At 54.0% G+C, this 20,957-nt stretch overlaps 2 protein-coding genes across 19 annotated transcripts in view; both read left to right on the forward strand.

Annotated features, from left to right (window-relative positions):
- The first annotated feature begins 2,558 nt into the window (after positions 1–2,558).
- On the forward strand, positions 2,559–15,656 carry ADAMTS8 (ADAM metallopeptidase with thrombospondin type 1 motif 8). Its single transcript, XM_015883990.3, has 9 exons — positions 2,559–3,275; positions 7,334–7,573; positions 7,762–7,894; positions 8,172–8,339; positions 8,665–8,963; positions 9,664–9,847; positions 10,064–10,236; positions 10,321–10,496; positions 12,208–15,656. Exons 1-9 carry the CDS (start codon positions 2,673–2,675, stop codon positions 12,938–12,940), a joined length of 2,709 nt encoding a protein of 902 aa, XP_015739476.2. The 5' UTR covers positions 2,559–2,672; the 3' UTR covers positions 12,941–15,656.
- A 1,703-nt stretch (positions 15,657–17,359) lies between these two features.
- ZBTB44 (zinc finger and BTB domain containing 44) overlaps positions 17,360–20,957 on the forward strand; it is a 43,860-nt gene continuing 40,262 nt past the window's right edge. For 7 of the 18 annotated variants that reach the window (XM_085525765.1, XM_085525764.1, XM_085525766.1 and 4 more), the window contains exon 1: positions 17,386–17,712. The gene's annotated coding sequence lies outside the window, so the exon portion shown is untranslated. Of the gene's footprint in view, positions 17,713–19,920; positions 20,004–20,957 lie in introns of all 18 variants that reach the window. The other 11 variants (XR_014938179.1, XM_085525775.1, XM_085525777.1 and 8 more) reach the window with 3 other exon arrangements.

The following is a 20,957-nucleotide window of genomic DNA, read 5'->3' on the forward strand; positions in this document are numbered from 1 at the left end:
ATTTAAAGCCCAGATGAATTTTCAGAGCTAGACTTCTTCCAACCTGCTTCCTTAAGAGCAAAACGAATGGAATCGGTTGTGACTGTGCGTCTTTCTGCCCTGCGAGCTCCCCGGGCTGCGGGGCGGCACTGACACCCAGCGGCGATGCTCTGCAGCGAAGGGCTGAGCTCCTCTCTCTGCTTTCTCCCCATCGTCTGCCCCATACTGGGATGAGGGCTGAAGGCAAAGCAAACGGGATGAACAGACCCAGCAGGCTGGCACCGCCAGGGCACGGCAGAGCACAACAGAGATTCCCCAAAGGAATCTTCTTGTACAACCTGCTTGTAGGATGGGCCTCATCCCCGTGCCCAAAACCACCCAGGAGATGGGTGCTGGGCAGCATGAGCCTGGGGAGACACAGAAGGGCACAATCACTGCATGGGCTGGGGACATGTGGAAGGGAAGACGTTTGCAAGCTGCGTGATCAAAAGGGTCTTTAAATCACAGTGACTGCACTAATGGCTTTCACATGCTCAGACAGCCCTATAGAAATGAAAGCCACAGCCAGCGTCTGTCTGTGGGGTGAAGGACACCCAGCATGGCACACTGCGAGGGTCTGAGGAGTGAAACCCCAGAAAGTGTTGAGGTGCCCCATTCTGCATGCAGGAGTCCCAGCCAGCTGTGGGTTCGCTGCCTTCCAGCTCATAACGAGCCCAACGAGGCTCATATCGGCCACGAGGAATTCCAGCTACCGTGTGCTGAGGGCTGCTAATGGAAACCAGCGGTGCCTCAGAGCAAAGAGGCAGCCACGTCCTCCGAGATCAAAGATGCGGCAATGAGAGAGGAAAGCAGGGAATAAATTGCATCCTGTTGGAGAGACGTGCCCTGCATCGCCTGCAGCCTTACCTGGCCTAGTTCAGCACAGGGGCACCCCTCTGCCTTCCTGCAGCAAAGCCTGGCTGTCAGCAGGCTCCTAAAGCAGCTTTGGGGCCGGAGGAGACAGAGGCATGGCTCGTTTTTGGCTGCTGGTCCAGATTTGTGCTTTTCTGCTGATTTTCAAATACAAATCTGAACTATGACAAAGCCCCTCCAGCTGCAGCCGGGCGGCTGGGGGAGAGCAGCCAAGGCCGAGTGCTGGGGAAGCACGTTTGATATGCAGCCTCTCAGAGATGTCCCAGACTGAAGCACACCATAGGTTGTATTTCTTTCCTCCCTTCCCCTCCTACAGCAGCAGAAAACCACACTTGAAAAAGACAAGAAGCAATCAGAGCCTTGGCCCCAGGGAGTGCTGCTATTCGGAGCCTCTGTTTACTATATAGGTAGGGCTGCGGCTTTTAAGTGGAGATAATAATAGCAAAACAGATGTAAATACATCCTCGTGTAGAGGGAGCGATGCCTGCAGTGGCCAGGAGCAATTTCCCAGCCACAGGAAAGCAGAATTCCCAGGAAGCTGCGATGCTGCTTCACCCATTTGGATCTTTTTAGGATTGAACTGAGGACAAAAAAAAACCCCAAACAAACAAAAAATAAGCAAAAATGAGGACATGGAGCAGGATGGGATGTGCCACCCCCAGACTGCAGCAGGGACATCCCGGGATGTCTCTGTGCTGCACGGGGAGGCCAGGAATCTCATGAACTAATGGGGAAGGAGAGATGAGGAGGAAAGAAGGAGTAATCCATACAAGCAGTAATTTCCCTTGCTCCATTACAGTGAGTTGTTCCTGGTGCTAAGCGGGTTCCCAGCCAGGGTCAATGTGCATCGGCCCATATCCCAACTATTGTCACCTCTGTACAAGGGACGGTTCTGCCTGGTCTGAGACCTTCATACTGACTGCAAGGGAATGTGAATGTGGAGATAGAAAAAACCAACAGTTCTGAAAGGGGGAGAGATGGGTTTTTAATGAAGTCACGCTTCCTCCAAACGGACAGCAGGAGCTGGCTGCAGTGCTTCATTCTCCCAAGCATTTTCCACCAGTCTGATTTAGCCCATTGCTTTGTCCCAGCCCGAGGAAAGCCCATGTGGACCCAGCTGTTGGGGCACGGAAACCTCCGTGTCTGTCACTTCTGGAGCTCCCCTGGGGCCCGCAGCTCCATCCCTGGCAGAGCAAAGGACGTGGGAACCTCGGGGCCAGCTCTCCCCAGGCACCTCCAGCCCCGCAGGCTGCACAGAGATGCTCTGCAGATGGCAAAGGCCTCGTGCTTCGGAGCCACGTCCCGAGGAGCACAGACGGGACACCCGGGGAGCTGGGGGAGGGCTCACCCCGGGGTAACGCCTCTCGTGGTGGGGGGAAAGCGGCAGCACGACCCCAGGCCGGGGCAGGACCCCGAGCGGGCGGGCAGAGGTTGTCCTGAAGGGGTTAATGCTGGGAGAGTAACAGGCTGAAGTTGACACTTGGAGGCAGGCGGGGCTCCCGGCGCCTGATTGGCCTCAAACCCCATCCAAAAGTGCTTTTTTTTTTTTTTCCCCTTGCTTCTTCTTCTTTTTTTTTTTTTTTTTCTCTCTTTCACTTCTCCTCCTCCCCCGGCCTCTGGCTGGCAGGGGAGGGGAGTGGGGAGAACAGCGAGAGATCAAAAATAAACCTCTTATGTCAAAGCCGGGGGAGAAAGTATAAATACAGCGGGCTCCGCAGCCGGCCCGGAGGCTGCGGGGGAGGCAGCGCGGGGCGGAGGGTCGGGAGCCCGGCGGGGCCGGGATGGGGCGGCGGGCGCTGCTGGGCGGGCGGGCTCCGCTCCACCTGCTGCTGCTGTGCCACGCCTGGGCGCTGCCTCCGCCGCCTCGGGAGGCGCAGCCGCTGCTGCCCGCCCGCCTGCCCGCTCCGCCGGGTCAGCTGGCGCTGCGCCTGGCCGCCTTCGGCCGCGCCGTCGTGCTTCGCCTCCGACCCGACGCCTCTTTCCTCGCCCCGCGACTCCGCCTGCAGCGCTTGGGAGGCCGCCGGCCGCCGGCTCGGGCCGCTCCTCGGCGGGGCTGCTTCTACGCCGGGACCGTCGACGGGCGCCCCGACGCTCCCGCCGTGCTCAGCCGTTGCGGTGCCGGGCTCCGCGCCTCCTTCCTGCTCGACGGGGCGGCGTACGCGCTGCAGCCTCTCGGTTCGCCCGTTCCCGGCCCGCCCTGGCGCCGCCCGCACCGCCTCCAGCGCCGCGCCGCCCCGACCCCCGCGCAGCCCCGGCCCGGACCCGCTCCTGCTCCCGGGCGGCCGCTCCGCCGAACCCGGCGCTTCGTCTCCGAGGCGCGTTACGTGGAGACGCTGCTGGTGGCCGATGCGTCCATGGTGCGATTCTACGGGGAGGACGTGGAGGTAAGGGCTGCCGCTGGCCCCGTGGCTCCTCCTGTCCCCATCCCTCCGCTGCTTACATTTTCCCCATTGATTCTATCCTTCCGGGGGGTGATTTTCTCCCCCATCCGTTTCTGTTGTCCCAGTCCTTTCTTGTCCGAGTCCCCGTTCCCACCGCATCTGTCCCCCCTGTGTCTCCTTCCCCGCTGCCTCTGTCACCTCCTGCCTATGCCCCTCAATCGCATCTGTTCCCTCCTGTCCCCCTCTCTTTTTCTCCCGTCCCCTCTCCCAAGCTCGCCGTGCCCCCACTCGGTTCCCGGAGGGGTCTACAACCCCTTAACACGTAGAGGAGAGACCACGAGGAGGGGTTCGGTGTCTGAGGGATCCATTGCAAACCCAGCATCCACCCCGGGGAGCAGCACGGCGATGCCCCTTCTACCCCGTGTCCCCGCGGCGGTGGGACAGAGGGTCTTAAAGCCGTTCATCCCGTCGGGTCGGAGCCGCGCTGCCGTGTGATGAGCTGAGCTCCGTGCTCACAGGCAGCCCGTGCATATCGCAACCCTGAGCCCGAGCCACCTGCTGCAGGCGAGCGGAGGCTGCGGGACTTTGCAGCGCTGCAAAGGGTACCTTTGGGTACGGGGCAGGTGGAGGAGTCCTTGCAGCTGGAGCACCTGAAACCATCACCTGCACTTTGGCGTCGTGGCTTTGCCACTTTGTCCTTTTTTTCCTTCAGGTCTCCCTCCATTTCTCCCATCAGCTCCCTTTTTCCCCATCCCCTCTTTGTCCCTAAAGGCAAAATATCTTTGCAGCATCTCCGAGTGCTTCAGAGATAACGCTTGGGATGGGCAGAGTGGTAACACTTAAGGATTGGGGTGAAAACCTTCCCAGTCATGTGGCAGCTCTTATGGTGTGGGTTTCTCCCCTAAGATTTTGATCTCAGCAACACAAAGAGGAGAGAGACCCAACTCCAGTGTCTGAACAGCTGCTTGTTACTCCTTTAATCACCCGGGGCTGTGGAGCCAACAAGTGCTGGTGATGAGGAGATGCCCAGGCAGTGGGAATGTTGAGTCCAAAGCACCCCTTCATATTTCTGCTGTGACTTCTCTTCCCATAACCACACTTAAATCGCTGAATATTTATTGAAGGTCACAAGCATTGTTTGCACGCCCTGTTAGTTTCTTGCATAAGCTGTAAGAGATCAAGTAGAAGATAGTCACCATGAGATGTATTCAAGCATTGCAAATTACAATCAATGTCATTCTGTTATTAGGGAAATGCTATTAGTGATTTATTTTTAATCAATCTGTGTCATGGATTGAGCCATTATAACTCAGCTGTTAACCTAATTTAGATAACAAGAGCTTGATGGAGGCAGAACTGATACTCAAAGCAGGAGGAAATTACAAAGTGGCAGCAAAACCAGGGCTGAGATTTGGGATCGGGGCTGAGGACTGCAGGAAATGGGGTTGGGGAGAACTGGGAGCAGAGGCAGGAGGTGCTGCAGGGGCTGTTTCCTCACTGTGCACCTGCAAAGCAATGCTGGGACATCTACAACAGCACACAGTTATGGAAGTGCCTGCAGCATCCCCAGCCAGTTGGCAGCGGGGCTGGATTCTTGCAGTGGGATTTCTCTCATCTCTTGGGTTCAGATGGGATGTTCTCTAAGCCTCCCCCTGCAGACGGATGGCTGCCGGCCGCTCACTTTGCAAGCAAGGAATCTGCAACCCCTGCTGTAAAGGGCCGGCACGTGGGGGAGCACAGCAAAACTGGGTCGGGCTGATTAAGCTGGGATTCCTCTCCTGACTTCTGCGGTTTTTGCAGGCAGATTTATGAGGTTTTAGGAGTGTTGTTGCAATCCCTTCTCTCTAGGACCAGCACGTGGGATTGCTGACCACAGCCAGGGTCCTGCTGCTACCTCTGTGATGTTCAGACCTGCTGACAGCGTGGCCTGGAGGCAAAGGCCTTTATTTTGCAGGGTATCCGAGCTGGGGGGCTGCAAACAGATATTTTGGGGCAGGAAAGCAGGCTGGGATGTCTGTGTGCATTGTTTCCAATAGCTGGGAACTCTTTCCATGTGTTTTCTTCCTTCTGTCTTTCTGTGCTCCAGAAATCTCAGCGTTTCTTTTCCCTTTGCAAAACTGTTGGTTTCCAGGGAGGGGAAATCAAGAAGGTGACCTTATGAACAAACAAACAAACCCACAGCTTCACTCCAAGCTGGGCGCAGCAGCTCTCCTGCTGTTGGTCCTGCTGGGAGCTGGGAGGGAGCTGCACCCTGCTGCCCTCCTGTATGGGTGTTGGACCATCATGTGCATACCACAGTAATAGTGTCTAAGCATGTTTTCTCCCATGTAAGCAGGGATTTTGCGAGAGGCTGTATTGGAAAGTGAAATCTTTCAATGCTGGCAAGTTCTAAGCAACCGCTTTGGTTCTCCGTGCTCTGTCTTATTTATTTTTTCATTGCTGAGCTTAAACATGGGGCCAAAGGGCTCGTGTTCAGCCCCAGCTCCCAGCCCTTGGCCGCAGCAATGAGATGCAGGTGTGCTGCTGCTCTCCCCAAAGCACTGCAGCAGCCACCCAAAACCCAGCAGGATCCCACTCAGTCTTAAGATGGGTATAAATAGACACCAGATGGTGGAACAAGTGGATCTGACCTTTTAATCTGCGCTAAATAGCTGTTCATTCGGTTCACTTTCCATCCTTCCAGCTCTTTCTGGAGCTTTGGAGATGAAGGGCAGGTGGGTGGGTGTTTTCTGAGCTCCCCATTCCCACTGCTGGAATAATACCTTGGCTTGGCATAACTCTGCAGTTACATCTGGGGCTATGGAAGCTCCAGCGGGTAATTTTGGGAACACTTTATGCTACTTATAGGTAGGTCACCCATGGGATAAACAAATCCCTCATCCCCTGCAGCAACCTGAAGAGGTTGGATTTAAGGAGAAATGTATCTTCTGGAAGAGCAGTGCTGCACTGTATGGCTACCCAGGGAGTGGGGATGTTCCAGAGCCATGGGGATGTGGCACTGAGGGATGCGGGCATGGTGGAGTGGGTTGGGATTGTGGATCTCAAAGGTCTTTTTCAGTTGTTTGAGACCAAGTGGTTGCTCTCACAGGGACCCCATCTGTATGGTGACTTCTCCATGACACTCGTTGCATGTTTTGGCTGGGATGTGGGCCATGTCATGGAGCACTGGCCAGTCTAAATAAAGTCTGCTGTGCTCCCACCAGCCTCGCTGGGACCGCTGTTGTGTCGCAGCCCAAGGAAGGCTTCAGCTGCATTTGCTGAAGCAAAACATCTGCTGATGGGAAGGTTCCAGGGATGTGCTCCTGATCCCATTTGGGAGCTCTCAGGGCTCCCAGCAGCGCAGTGCAGTGCTGGTGCTGCAGCGAGACGGGCGGGCAATCAGTCTGGGGACGAGAGAAGCCACTTTCTCTTTCACAACACTCACTGTTGTGTAATCGTGCATTTTTTTCTCATGACTGCGGGTCTGTTAACGCGTGCCAAGCAGAAGAGGAATTTCGATGCTCTGATAAGATGTTTACATCAGCCAGAACGGTGCTGGCGCATTTGATGTATGAAGTCATCGCCGGCTGTTCAGCTGCTGAGTGGAGGATGCTGCTGGGCAAAGCCTTGGTGTGGGAAGCCCCACAGTTGCAGCCCCATTCAGGAGCTGAGGCTGTGGTGGGAAGGGGCAACGCATGGCTTGGTCTTGTGGGCTGCTCTGCATGGCCCAGAACTGTCTTTAAAGAGCGGTGGTGCTGGGTGTGGAGGGCAAAAAGTGGAGTGACATGGCTGTGCCTATGGCTCCTGCAGGCATGGGGTGTGCAGCATCATATATGGGAATGGCAACACCCAGCTGCTGTTCAGCCTAAGGGAATGTATGACTGTTTCAATGTGGTAGACTCCATAAATGGGTTTGATTTCTCCTTCCTTAGTAAAGTTAGGTAGGTTAACAGTCAGACTTGATGACCTTAAAGGTCTTTTCTAACATAAATGATTCTATGATCATACAAAAATAAGAGAAGGTGGCAGGTACACCACACCCCTTTGTAGAGATTTCACCCCAGCTTTCTCCCCTCTTGCAGAACCACGTCCTGACCCTGATGTCCATGGCAGCTCGCATCTACAAGCACCCCAGCCTGAAGAATGCCATCAACCTGGTGGTGGTGAAGGTGCTGGTGGTGGATGAGGAGGCAGCAGGGCCAGAGGTGTCAGACAACGGTGGCCTCACCCTACGCAACTTCTGCAGCTGGCAGCAGCGGTTCAACCCACCAAGTGACCGGCACCCGGAGCACTACGACACTGCCATCCTGCTCACCCGACAGGTCTGGGGGTCCCTGGGGATGGATGCTGGGGAGATGGGGTTTTGAGGTAGCCCAGAGGGAGAGGAGAGCTCCTTTTGCAAGGGATGGAGCTTCCAGTTGGCACGAATAAAGCCAATTCAGGAGTTTAGTGTGTTTAGGATGTGGAATTTTGTTTTGCCTTAACCTCCTTGGGTGCTGCCTCCCAACAGGATTTCTGTGGGCATCAAGGCTGCGACACACTGGGGGTGGCGGATATTGGCACCATGTGTGACCGCAACAAAAGCTGCTCGGTGATCGAGGACGAGGGACTGCAGGCTGCCTACACGCTGGCTCACGAGCTGGGTAATGTGTGCCCTTGTGGAGCTTTCCTGCTTTCTTTTTTAGCCCAGTGTCAGCATCTCTGCTCTGGGTATCACCCTCTGCAGTGCTGACTCGCTAACTAGTTTGCTTGATTTGGTTTAGTGGGCATGGTGGTGATGGGTTGATGGTTGGACTCAGTGATCGTAGTGGTCTATTCCAACCTTAATGGTTTTATGATTGCTTCTGTTCTGGAAGCAAATAATGTTTGCAGAGATGGGAAAAGGTTGACAACTAATACGAGATGCTCTCTGCTCTGCAGGCCATGTGCTCAGCATGCCCCACGACGACTCCAAGACCTGCGAGCGGGTCTTCGGGCCCCTGGGCAAGCACCATATGATGGCCCCACTCTTCGTCCACCTGAACAAGAGCCAGCCCTGGTCCCCGTGCAGTGCCATGTACCTCACTGAGTTCCTGGATGGAGGGCATGGTAAGGCTCAGCTCGGCAGAATTTAAAGCATTTTACTTGATTGCTTGGGCTCTTTACGATCTCTAGAGGGTGAAGGGGGTTCACTTGGACGCAGGCTGAGCTCTGTCCCCTCATCATCTTAGAACTGTTTGATTTAAAAGGGGTCTGGTCCAACTCCTGGACACCTACAGCTTGATCAGATGCTCGGTGCCTGGTCCAGCCTGACCTTGGATATCTCCAGGGATGGAGCATCCATCACATCTTGGTGTCCTCTTTTTGTGTCACCCATGGGACCAAACCCTGGTGTACCTCCATCCTGATCCATGCCCTTCCCTGCTGCTTGCAGGTGACTGCTTGCTTGATGCCCCAGCTCAAGCCCTTTCCCTGCCCTCGGAGCTGCCTGGCCAAGGGGCCCTGTACAGCTTGGACCAGCAGTGCCAGCAGATCTTTGGCAAAGACTTCCAGCACTGCCCCAACACCACGGAGGAGGATATCTGCGCCCAGCTGTGGTGTAGGACCAGCAGTGGGGAGCCGCTGTGCCACACCAAGAATGGCAGCCTGCCCTGGGCTGATGGCACCCCCTGCATGGGCGGTGGGCTGTGCTGGGATGGAGCCTGCCTGCCACAGGATGCACTGCAGCCCCAGGTACTGCAGGACAGGGGTTGGAGGGATGGGGTTGCACCTCTCTATATTTGTGTATTTATATATATATGTGTATATATATATATATATATGTTTACCACCTGCTGACTGATGCCCAAGCACTGGTGACTCCCCAAGCCAGCTCCCCTCACTGTTATTGCTCAGCACGGTGCTGTGTGGTATGGGACATCCCTTTGGCTGGTTTGGGTCAGCTGTCTCAGTTCTGTCCCTCCCAGCTCCTCATCCCTTCCCCCCCGGCCCCTTTGCTGGCAGGGCAGCACAAGGAGTGAAAGGTCCTTGGCTCTGTGCAGCACATCCACATTGTTTTTCTCCTAAATCCAAAACACAGCATCATACCAATCACTGAGTTGAAAATTAACTCTTTCCCAGCCAAAACCAGGGCAGAGCTCATAGAGTATCATAGGACCAGGCCTGTCCTAGATGCAGCAAGCAGTTCTGCAATTAACTCTGATTAAACTGATTTATTTGCATTGTTTTACTGGAGTAATTAGCAGCAATTCCTGAACCAGTCAGCAAACTGCAGGCTTCCAACACACGAGCCCATGCACGCCGGCAGTAGCTTCGTGCAAAGCACGCATTTAAGTGCTTTGCTGGATCAGGGCCTCGTTTCGCGGCACGGGGAGGGGATATGGGGGATGGTTGCACTATTTCCACCCTCACAGCCTCTCATGGCCTCTTGCAGCCGGCGGTGGATGGAGGCTGGGGTGAATGGAGCCCATGGGGTTCATGCTCACGGACGTGCGGTGGCGGCGTGCAGTTCTCCCACCGCCACTGTGACCATCCCCGGCCCCAGCACGGCGGCCGCTACTGCGAGGGTCAGCGCACCCGCTACCAGTCGTGCCATACAGATGAGTGCCCACAGGACGGTAAGCCCTTCTTGCTGTTCCCAAGGACACATTCATCCCCCTCCCATGCTTTTTTCCTGCACTCTGTGATTGCCCTGCAGTCTGTTGGATACAAGCATCTTCTTCTCTGCATGCTTCCACCATCCTCACGTCTCTCCCATATCTCTGCTGAGGAGGATGAGAGCTCCTTACTCGCAGCACAAGGCTTTTGGGTCATTCTTTTGCCTTTCCTTTTAGGCAAGAGCTTTCGAGAACAGCAGTGTGAGAAGTACAACAGCTACAACTTCACTGATCTGGAGGGGAACCGGCTGGAGTGGGTCCCCAAGTACGCCGGGGTGTCCCCCCGGGACCGCTGCAAGCTCTTCTGCCGAGCCAGGGGAAGGAGTGAGTTTAAAGTCTTTGAGCCCAAAGTAAGATATCTCACAATGTCAGTTCCCAACGTCCATCTTTATTCCCAGCAAATTCCTGTAATGCTCCCTGTCCACTCTCCCCAGGTGATAGATGGGACGCTGTGTGGTCCGGAGACCCTGTCCATCTGCGTGCATGGGCAGTGCATCAAGGCTGGCTGCGACCACATTGTTGGGTCCTCCAAGAAACTGGACAAGTGTGGGGTGTGCGGCGGCAACGGCTCAACCTGCAGGAAAATATCCGGCTCCCTCAACCGATCCAAGTAAGGCACAGGGGAGAGAGGTCTGTGGAGATGGGCGGGGGGAAAAGCAGCATCAGGCTGTAGGAAGGGAGCACAGAGACATTTGTTCCTCTTGAGGCTGTGATTGGAAAAGCTTGCTTTGGCTCTGCTGAGCTCCTGACCCAGCAACATCTGGCTGGGGAGCTTTGCTCGCTCCGTGCCTGCAGGCAGCCTGGGGGTGCTGGGCAGATGTTCACAAAGCCCAACGTCTGCGTAAGCGCTTCCTACGCTCGCCGCAAAGGAAACGAGATCGAGTCAGGGCTTAGCAAAGAGCAGAGGCAGCATTTCCACAGCTGGGCTCCCCTGCACCGACCCCACGCGTCCCCACTGTGCTGCTCTGCTGTGTCTGCACGGTGCTGCTCAGGGCGCAGCTCTGAAAGGTGATGTGATGCAGAAGGGCGAGCTGCGTGTTTGACATGGTGCATTTTGCTCTTGTGCAGCAAAACCCGTTCCTGCTTCTCTCTGCTGGAAACTAGCGCGATGCTCAGGAAACCATCCCCCTCTTGTTCCCCTTGACTAGGAATATCAAAAACCCTCAGCTCCATGAGGTCCCGGGATGTGGGCAGCCCTTTCTGTTGCCCAAAATCTTTGCTTCTTTGTCATGGAGCTGGAGTTAATGCATCCCGCAGAGGCTTTTGCTGAACAGATAGTAACAAAGCCCGGCACATCCAATTCCATGCGGCGAGGTGACTCACTCAGTCAAATTAGATTTCCTAAATGGTTTCCTTCCAGGGAGCCAGATGAATGGAGCTTCCATTCTCCTATGAATTGTTTGTGGTTGACTAAAGAGAGATTAGCGTGGTAGCTACAGCCAAGAAGAGATCCCATTAAGATCGGGGTTATGGAGGCCAGGGTGACTGAGAGCAGGCTTTGACCCTGAGGCTTTGTTCCAAAATACTCTGACCATAATTCCCAACCGCAGCATCAACCTGGGGAATGCACGAGCCCCCTGCCAGCTCCATGATGTGATTCATGTGGGGGTACAGGGTGCCAAGGTGGCATTTTGTCACTGTCACCAGGCAGCATTACAGCACTGGGGGCACGTGGGGACGCAGCCCTGAGCCAAGGGAAAAGCAAAGTGTTCCCAAGGGTCGTGCTCTGCAGAAAAAGCCTCCTCCAGCACAGTATCCTCCAATGGAGCTTTTGGCATTAGGATGAGGCTGCCAACCCAACTGAGAGGAGCCTGGGTTGCCTGGTGCAGCGATGCCCGCCTGTGGTGAGCAATATTTTTGCTGCCCTCGTTCTTGCTGTTTTCTAGGAAAGGCTTTCCAGTTGGCACCAATGCAATCAGAGCTGGCTGTGCTGTTAACTGTTTGGCTCCTGATTGGAACTGAGCAGTGACACCTGGCCAAGGCATGCAGAGCCAGCAGCGCCCAGCTCGCCTGTCCCCCTGTGCCATCAGCAACAACAAAGCCATTTTGGTTTTTCATGCCAAACACTGCAGCCATGTCAAACACAAAGGGGAGCTAGGAAAATGCAGTTTCCTACCAAGGCTGATAATTGTGCTGATTTGTTTGATTGCATTGCTCATTTTTTTGTGTTTAATGTAGTAATTCTTCCAGTCTAGCACACATCTGGCACAACTGCAGCATTTCCAGTTCTGCAGTGCTCTTGGGTACTGAGAGATGGCTTCAGAGCCACGATCCCCCTTGGAAAGGCCAGGGAAATAACCATGTTCCCTCACCCCATGCAGGTACGGCTACAATGACATCGTCACCATCCCGGCTGGGGCAACTAACATTGACATCAAGCAGCGCAGCCACCGTGGGGTGCGCCATGATGGGAACTACCTGGCCCTGAGGACCTTGGAGGGCAAGTACCTGCTGAACGGCGAGTTCGCCATCTCGGCCATGGAGCAGGACATCCTCATTAAGGGCACCATCCTCAAGTACAGTGGCTCCATGACGACCTTGGAGAGGCTGCAGAGCTTTCGGCAGCTCCCAGAGCCCCTGACCGTCCAACTGCTGACCATCGCCAGCGAAGTCTTCCCACCCAAAGTCAAGTACACCTTCTTCATCCCTAAAGACATCCCCTTCAGCAAGCAGAAGGACAAAGAGAAGAAGTCAGCCAACATCATCCGCCCGATGCTCACCTCGCAGTGGGTGCTGGGCGACTGGTCCGAGTGCTCCAAGACCTGTGGCTCTGGCTGGCAGAGGCGGACGGTGGAGTGCCGGGATGTCGAAGGCCAACCCTCAGCCACCTGCGACCGAGCCCTCAAGCCTGAGGATATCAAACCCTGTGGTGACATCCCCTGCCCACTCTGGCGCATGGGTCCTTGGTCTCCGTGCTCCCAAACGTGTGGCGAGGGTGTGAGGACACGCAATGCTTCCTGCATCCACTACACGGGCACTGTCATCGCCCCGGAGAAATGCAGCTCCCCAGGGCCACCACCAGCCACTGCCACCTGCCTGCTGCGGCAGTGCTGAGTGTGGACAGTGGGGCACGGGGCTGTGGACACAGGCCACTGGGTGCCACCATGCTGCAAGCTTGCTTGAGGACGAGAGCTGCTGGTAGTCCAGCGGTTCGTCTACCTCAGAGGGGGGAATAAGGGCAGCAAGATATGGAGGGATCTCTTCTTTGTGTCCTTTCTTTCCTTTTTGGCTGGCTGGGGCTGTGGGTTCAGGAGGGGTGGGTGGTGGTGGTGTGGGGCATGGTAAAACTGGGGCTTCTTTGCAAAAGCGCTGTTGTGCAGCTCAGGTCGCTGTCCCTGCCATGCAGCAGTGTGGGTGTGTTGAGCATTTTATCGGTTGTGGTTTTGCAGCTGGAGATAAGTGGCTCGTGTGGCTGGAAGGGAATGAGCCGAGGGCTGGGCTATAGGCGGTCGTGGTGGCTTCTGCTGGATTTATAACCTAGGAGGTGCCAGAGCTCTGCCTCCAAACATCCCCCGCAGCTGCTGTTCCTCCCTGAGCTGCAGCCCCACCAGGAACATGCATCTCCTTACCTCCATTTCCCCAGTATAAAACTGATCCCACCCATGTTCCCACTTGCAGGGTTGCCCCAAGGATTAATTAAAGCTCTGCAGCGCTCTGGCTGTGAAATTCCTCTTGCTGTCCTTGCTCCCCTGCAGAGCAGACATTTGGCTGTGCCCACATCCCCTCTCCCATCCTCTTGGCTCTGTCTGCCACATGCTCATTTTACCAGCTGTGCTTTTCATTTTGGAGATGAGACCCAACCAGTGCCACTGCTCAGCCCCAACCCCTCGAGCCCAGGGCACACGAGGATGCTCAGCCCCAGCTTTTGGCTCCATCTGGGGCTGGAAGCTCCAACAGGGAGTCCCGCAGGGCTGCAGCTCCTCTCCCAGCCCAGACGCTCTGGCCGTGCTGCAGATGCTGTTCACTCTCTGACCTCTCCCCTTTTGAAGCAATTGCCTGGCAGCAGCTGGAGCCTTGGGAGCAGGGCTGGAATTTGCAAATGTTTTGTCACTGACATCGCACGGTGGGAGGATGTTTTGTGATTTTTTTGCTAGGTCTGACTTTCCCCATTTGCAAAATGAAGCTGCCTCTCGGAGCTGCAGTTGGTCCAGGAGCTGCTCGATCCTCCACTGCAGATGGGAGGGAGTTTTTGTAAGAAGGGCTGAGCATGATGCAATTGTTCAGCCAGCGTGGAGGTGACCAAACAGCAGGTCCATGTTGCAAACTGTGCCTTGGGGGGAATCACTTTTGTCCCCGTTGTTACAGCAGGATGGAGGCTTTTCAAGCAGAGAGCTTGCCTTGTCTGCAAGGAGGCTCTGCTGTCATTTGCTGCATGGAGATGTGAATCTGGGCAGCTGCAGGGATGAGAGGGATGCAGATTTTGGAGGGGGATGGAGATGCTGGAGAAGGATGCAGATTTTTGGAGGAGACGCAGACTTTTGGAATGGGATATAGATTTAGGAGAGGGGATGCAGACTGTGCTTGGAGGTCACTTCAAAATTCACTTGGACCCTTCCCTGCTGCTGTGCCCACTGTGCAGGTCTGAGATGGGGCTGGAAGAAGAGCTCTGGCCGAAGCTGTGCTGTAAAATCCATCCCCTAGGAGGGACATAGACCCCTCTGTGGGTGACGCCAAGGGCTGCAGAACCAAGGACTGCAGAGGCTGAGCATTTTGGCTGGGCTCTTTTTGAGAAAAGCCAAAAACAAAAGCCAGCTGTGCAGTCTGGATCCAGAGCTGCTTGGGCTGCAGTTCAGACCTACCTTCGGGCAATGTTCTCTGTCTGCTAATTAATCTCCAGGAATTTAAGGCCTCTCGCTCTAACAAATAGCTGGATGCTAAAGTCATGTAGCCTCGCTGGGTTGTTTTCTTTTCCCCTTTGCAGCTGAGAGGGTTTTAACTCAAAAGCAAGCATGTGTTTCCTCTCCAGCGGCGCAAGCAGCATCCATTTTGGATGGGGCAGATATTTCAGCCTAAGACAGTGCCAAGGAAAACGTCTGCATGTATCAGCCCTGCGCAGGAGCTCTGCAGCCCGCAAAGGCCTCTCCAGCTTTTCACATTCGCTCTGCAGTGCTTCCCCTATGCAAAAAGCTCTCTGCTGCATCAGACCCCATGCTGTGCCCTTTGTTTTGCCCCTGGGATGCCAAAGGAGGAATGCTGTAGCGCAGCTGCAGGCGCCCACCCATGGCCAAGGCAAGCTGGTGGCTCCCTGCAGTAATATTGCTCAGTTTGGGCCTTCTGGGGCTTTTTTTGGGGGGGCTGGTGGGTCCTGCTTGGGGACATGGGGTCTGCTGCTGCCTTCCCATAGCAACACGTAGCCTTAATGCTGATTTATCAAAGAGGTTATATATTAGGATATATATGTGTGTGTATATATATGTTTCCCTTCAGTGAAGGATTGTAGCAATGTACTGAGCCTCTTGTGTATTTATTACAGATTTCTGGTTTGTTTTGTACAGTAGCTGTCTGAAAAGGAGAGAAAACGTAAGACAAAAAACCAGACTGTCTGTGTTTGACCGTGCTGCTCCCATGTCCCTCCACCAAAGCATCACTCCTTGCATGGCACCCTCGGGGTGCACAGATCCCATCAGCTGCAGGATGGATCTGGCCAGAACCGAGCTCGGGGCTTCCATTGCAAGGGGAGAAAAGTACCATTTTCTGAATCTTTGTGTTTGAGGGCAACTCTGGTTGTGACTCTGCCTTTACCTCTTCAATAAAGGCTTTCCTGCCTATCGCCTCTTGGCTTTTATTAATGCTTTTCTCAGGTTGTTTTCTAGTTCCCTTTCCAGCAGCTGAACAAAGGGTGAATTTGTTTTTAAGGTGCTAAAGCGTGGGCAGCAATACAGCACCCTGGGATGCGTCACACCGATGGACACCGCTGCATCCTGCCCAGGGCCCCCAGCACTGTGCTGTGGGACCTCCTGCTGCAAAACAGGCGGAAGCAACGAGCAAAGCTGTGCCAGCAGCACATTTCTTTTTGCAGCGGTAGCAATCAACGTGCTGCTGGTGGCTTCCTGGTGGGACAGTTCCTGTGCGTGCGCTCCGAGCTGGACTTTTGCACGCTCCCAAAGTCAGATGTTCCCAATCCCCCAAGGTTTCAGCAGCAGGAAGAGCAGTGCTGCCCCAAAGGAAGCTGTGCCGGATGGCTGAGCTCTGCAGGAGTTGCTCTTGCAGAGCGCTTTAAGGCTGTTTTCCTTTGCTCCATTTGCAAACATGATACACCCCCGGCTGTGCGCTTTTTGGAGCAGAATTTGGAGGGTGAGCATTCTTCCTTGCTTTGCAAATTACCTCTTATTTGTCAGCTGAAAAAAAGTGAGAACAATCTTTGCACGCACACTCACACACACTATTTGCTTCACTTGATGCTATTTCACCCCAGTTTTTCACCAAAGCAATCTGCAGAGAGCAATGCACCATGCTCACTATGCAGCTATGTGCAAATGCAAAGCCAAGGGAAGGAAAAGGAGAAATTAAAGCAGCAGTGAGTGCAATCTTGCAGCACACTGGTGTTCCCATCTCCCTCTGGTTTTGCAAGAAAACAGTCATGAAACATCCCCAGGGGGGTTCCTTTGCATTGCAGGGAGCTGGGAGCACCGTGCTGCTTTTCAAATCCATTTTATGCTGCAATTTGCAGTGCACTCAGTGGGATGAGGGCTGGGGGGGTGCATCAGCGTGGTGTGCACTGTGCATGGTGTGTGTGCACTGTGCATGGTTTGCATGCACTCATGCAGTGTGCACAACCCTGGGTGTGCATGCACTGGGGTGTGCAGCATGCACAGTGCTGGTTTATCCATGCATGCATGCACAGTGCTGGCTTATGTATGCACAGTGCTAGTTTATCCATGCACAGTGCTGCCTTGTCCATGCACAGTGCTGGCTTATGTATGCACAGTGCTGCTTTATGCATGCAAAGTGCTGGTTTATGCATGCACAGTACTGCTTTACCCATGCACAGTGCTGGTTAATCCATGCACAGTGCTGCTTTATCCATGCACAGTGCTGGTTTATGCATGCACAGTGCTGCTTTATCCATGCATGCATGCACAGTACTGGTTTCTCCATGCACAGTGCTGGTTTATGCATGCACAGTGCTGGTTTATCCATGCACAGTGCTGCTTTACCCATGCACAGTGCTGCTTTACCCATGCACAGTGCTGCTTTACCCATGCATGCATGCACTGCTGTGGCCGGTATATGCATTTAGTCCCTTCGTGCACGCACTGAGGCGCTTTGTGTGCACACTCCTAATCAGTGCATGCACCCTGACCTCTGTGTGCACCCCACGCCTGCAGGTGCACAGTCCCACCTCAATACCCCACATCCACACCTCCACCCCATACACACACACGCATTATTACACACATTATAACCCCAATGCACATCCCACCCGCTGCTCCCGCTGTGCCGCTCACTGCGCACGCGCACTCCGCTCTCCCCGCCCCCCTTTACGCCCCGCCCCGTATCGCGCTGCACTGTGGGACACAAACAAAGTGCCCGGCCGGGCGGCGCGGGCAGCTCGTCGCTCGGAGCCGTCCCGCTGAGCCGCCCCTCCCCTCCCTTCTCCTCCTCCCTTCATCCCTTCCCCCCCTTCCCCTTATTGAGCCGCCGACCCCCTCACCCTGGGGGCTGCTCATCGCCCCGCCAGCTCCGCGCCTGAGGGGGAGGCGGCGGCTGCTGCTGTGGTGTTGGTGGTGGTGGCGGTGGCAGCGGCCTCTGCTCCTCCTCCGCCTCCCAACGCCATGGCCCGGCCAGCACCGAGATAGGGGGCTCGGCCCGGCGTTAGAGCGCAGGTAAGGCCCTGAGGGACAACGGGGGAGTGTGGGGGGGTAAAGCTGCCCTAGGGACCCTCTGTGCCCTGTGGGCCCGACCCCTTGTGCCTCTGTGATGCCCCCTGTTGCGGTGCCGGCAGCCCGCGGCCTGTTGTTGCTCCCCCCACCCGCCGTTGTCCATCTGCCGGGGGGTGCTGGGCTCAGCTGGGCTCAGCTGTGCCGTGTGTGTGGGTTGTGATGTGGGTTGTGAGCGGATCGACGTAAACATTGGCACATGGGGATGCGCAGGGGGAGAGGGGCTGCTGTGGGGCTCGGCTCTCGTGTATGAGCTGCCTAAGTTGGCATCCTGCTGCCTTCAGGAGCCCCTTGTGCTTCTTTCTGGGCATAGATGTGCTGGGCTGATGCAGCCTATGAAGTATGACCACCCCATGGGGCTTTATCCTGTCCCCTGAAGCCTCTGAGCCACCCTAATAGAGCAGCACACTCCTTCCTCCAGATCTACGAGGCAGCTCCTCCATCTCCTTGCACTGTGAGGTTACCTGTCTGCTAGGCCTTCTGTGGTTATCCCATTGACTGTCTACCAAGAGCTGGTCATCCCATTGACTAAGAGCTCCACATGCATTTACACACCGTGATGTTTTGCCCTCAGCCCTTTGGATATGAGGCATTTCCCCTGCAGGTTCCCAAGGAGGAGCTTTCTGCTTACTGTTCCACCTGATCCCATAGACACCTCATGGTGCCTGCTCCCACGTGTGGTACTCATTGCTATATGTGCTATAGGGGTCACTCAGCTGTGCCCTGCAATTTGTGGCTGCCTTTAGGTTGCTTTTCTACTTGGAATTACTATGTGTGTTCCCATAGCATCTGCAGGTTTCAAGTTGGACATAGCTGGTCTGAAACGCACTGGATTTCTCTTCTCTAGTCATACATGTAACTTGGAAGTCTCCTCATTTCTGTCCACCTCTTGTTCCCATTCACTCAGGAATCTTTCTCACGTGTTTCCAGTAGTCTCTAGCATTCACTCTTTTCCTCACACGAAGCCATAGGTTTGCCCTATTATCACGAGGGTAATTTCTCAGCTTTGCTATTTACGTGTTTGCTCGTGTTCTCTCCCTTCTTTTCCCTGGCTTCTCTTTAGGTGGAGGTCACCCAGCCCACCTGCTGAGCTGACCTCTGGTTTCTAGCATCACGCTGTTGTACACGGAGTGACACGGGACTGCTCTGTGAACCCTGCAAGGTGATACTGGGTGGGAATGGCTGGCACAGGCTGCTGTCCAGGAGTCTCGTGGGGCATTTCACATGTGCCATTGAGCTCTCCTGTTGCATCTCGATATCCACGTGTAATGCAGATCCAAGGCGTGATGTGCCTGGAGAGCTTGCTTGGCTCTGAGTGAATCTATGTAAGAAAGAGCAGAAGAAGTGTTAACCTGCTATAACCTTTTATACCAGAAACTAGTTAGAACACTGTAAGCGTGTCTCCCTGGGGACTTCTTCTGTTTAAACAGCTGGTTTTAATCTGCAGCTCTTAATTGGTGTGAACACTCCAAGAGATCCCTTTCCAAGGGAGGGGAATTTCCAGCCCTTGTTTTTGGCTCCCCAGGTGGATGCTGGTTGTGTGGATGCTCACCTGTGAGGTGGAGGGATCACTTTTGTTTTCCCACGCAGAAGGTTTTGCATTGTTGGGGTTTTTGGTTGTTGCTCTTGTTTTTTAACAGGGTGAGAGAATTCCTCTTTTTTGTGGGTGTCAAGTTGAGGGGGAGGAGTGTCTTCATGTCTTTCTTCTGTAGCATGTAAGAGAAGTAGTTAGCAAGTGAAATTGAACCCTCTCCATTGCTTTTTGCAACAGGAGGTTCATCATAAACTGGCAACTTTGAAAGGGGTGATTCCTTTCAGTGGTGACTGTAGCATCTGCTCAGCTCTTTGCTAGGAGGGGTGAAAGAAAATACAGCTTCCTCTGTGTGTGAAGCTGAACAAGTGCCCAAACGTTATTTCTGGAGGCTTTTTATGTTCGTGTCCTTCTCCTGAATGGATGTGTGATGCCTGCTGGAAGATGGATGGTGCTCGTGTGAGCTCACATGTCCCTGGAAGAGAAGGAGGCAGAGAAGGAGGCCTCGGGTCCTTTGCACTGGTGTTGGTTTCTGTACATCTAGTGTTTCACTGATGGAGCCTGTTACGTGTGTAAACTTATTTCTTTATAATCTTTGAGAACATTTGGGTTTATTTCTACAGGAAGATGTGGTGATAAATGTAACAGCTCCTGAAGGCATTGTAGTTCAGTAGCTGAAAGAGGAAAACCGAACCGTGACAGATCGGTGAGTGATGCTGTTGCTGCCGGTGTGTGATGAGGAAGGAGATGGCCCTTGACGTAGAAGGGATTGTCTGTTGACATACTTCTATCTCGCCCGGTTGTAAGTAGGTTATTCCTGTTCAAATTATGCAACTGTGCAGACAGCCAGACTTCAGGAATTCCAAATACTTCAATGTGTCAAGTGCCGACTTCTAAATTAAATGCTACGGTTGCGGAGCTGTTCACAGTCTGTCGCTTGAATTATGACATCAGTCTTGGGATTGTCTCACTGAAAAGGGGCAGCGATTTAATTACTTCCCTTTCAGAAAGTGTTCGATTTCAGGAGTCAAACTAGATGGGAGGTGTGCCTTCTGTGGCACTATTGCAGTAGTCAGCGATTGCTATTTTGGCAGTTTGAAGCAGGAAAATAATACTGGAAATGGTGGTTTACATAAGGTTTTTAAGGCAGCTCCTTGTTGCTGTGGTGGATGCTGTTATTGCTTTGAAAGATGCAGTTTTTAGCCAATAGATCCAATTAAATAGTTGTGTACTGACTGCTACGTAAACACAGGAGCCCATTACTCTCAGCTTGCTTTGGAGTTCCAATTGATTCTTCTAATGGTTTCACAGGATGAAAACAAATGTCTGTGCAAGGTGCACAAATAAAATGGTGGTGGTAGGGAATGAACTGCAACCTGGTAACATGGCATTTGTGTGGATGGATGGAAAGGGTGAACTGTGAAGGCTGGGAATTTCATTTAATTCTCTCCTATTTAGTCAACTTAAGGAAGTGACTTAAGCTATACTTAATTTGCAGATAGTGGTTTTTAATATATTACATCGTAGAGCTGGGGAAATAAACCTGTTCATGTGAAATAATGATCCGAACATGTGAATGATGGGATAATGAGGTCTGCGGAGTGTGTGTGCGGAGCTTGGCATGTGGTCTGTGACAGTGGCCAGAAGTAAATCATTAGGG

This window comes from Coturnix japonica, chromosome 34 (genome assembly GCF_054131305.1).
Source record: "Coturnix japonica strain WE chromosome 34, WE-NBRP24, whole genome shotgun sequence".
NCBI lineage: Eukaryota > Metazoa > Chordata > Aves > Galliformes > Phasianidae > Coturnix > Coturnix japonica.

Bases quoted from the DNA above. Each gene is read 5' to 3' on its own strand.
- ADAMTS8 (XM_015883990.3), top strand. From the start codon at position 2,673: ATGGGGCGGCGGGCGCTGCTGGGCGGGCGGGCTCCGCTCCACCTGCTG. The intron at 9,848-10,063 runs GTAAGCCCTTCT...CTTTCCTTTTAG, and splicing joins AGATGAGTGCCCACAGGACG to GCAAGAGCTTTCGAGAACAG. The intron at 10,237-10,320 runs GTAAGATATCTC...CACTCTCCCCAG, and splicing joins TTAAAGTCTTTGAGCCCAAA to GTGATAGATGGGACGCTGTG.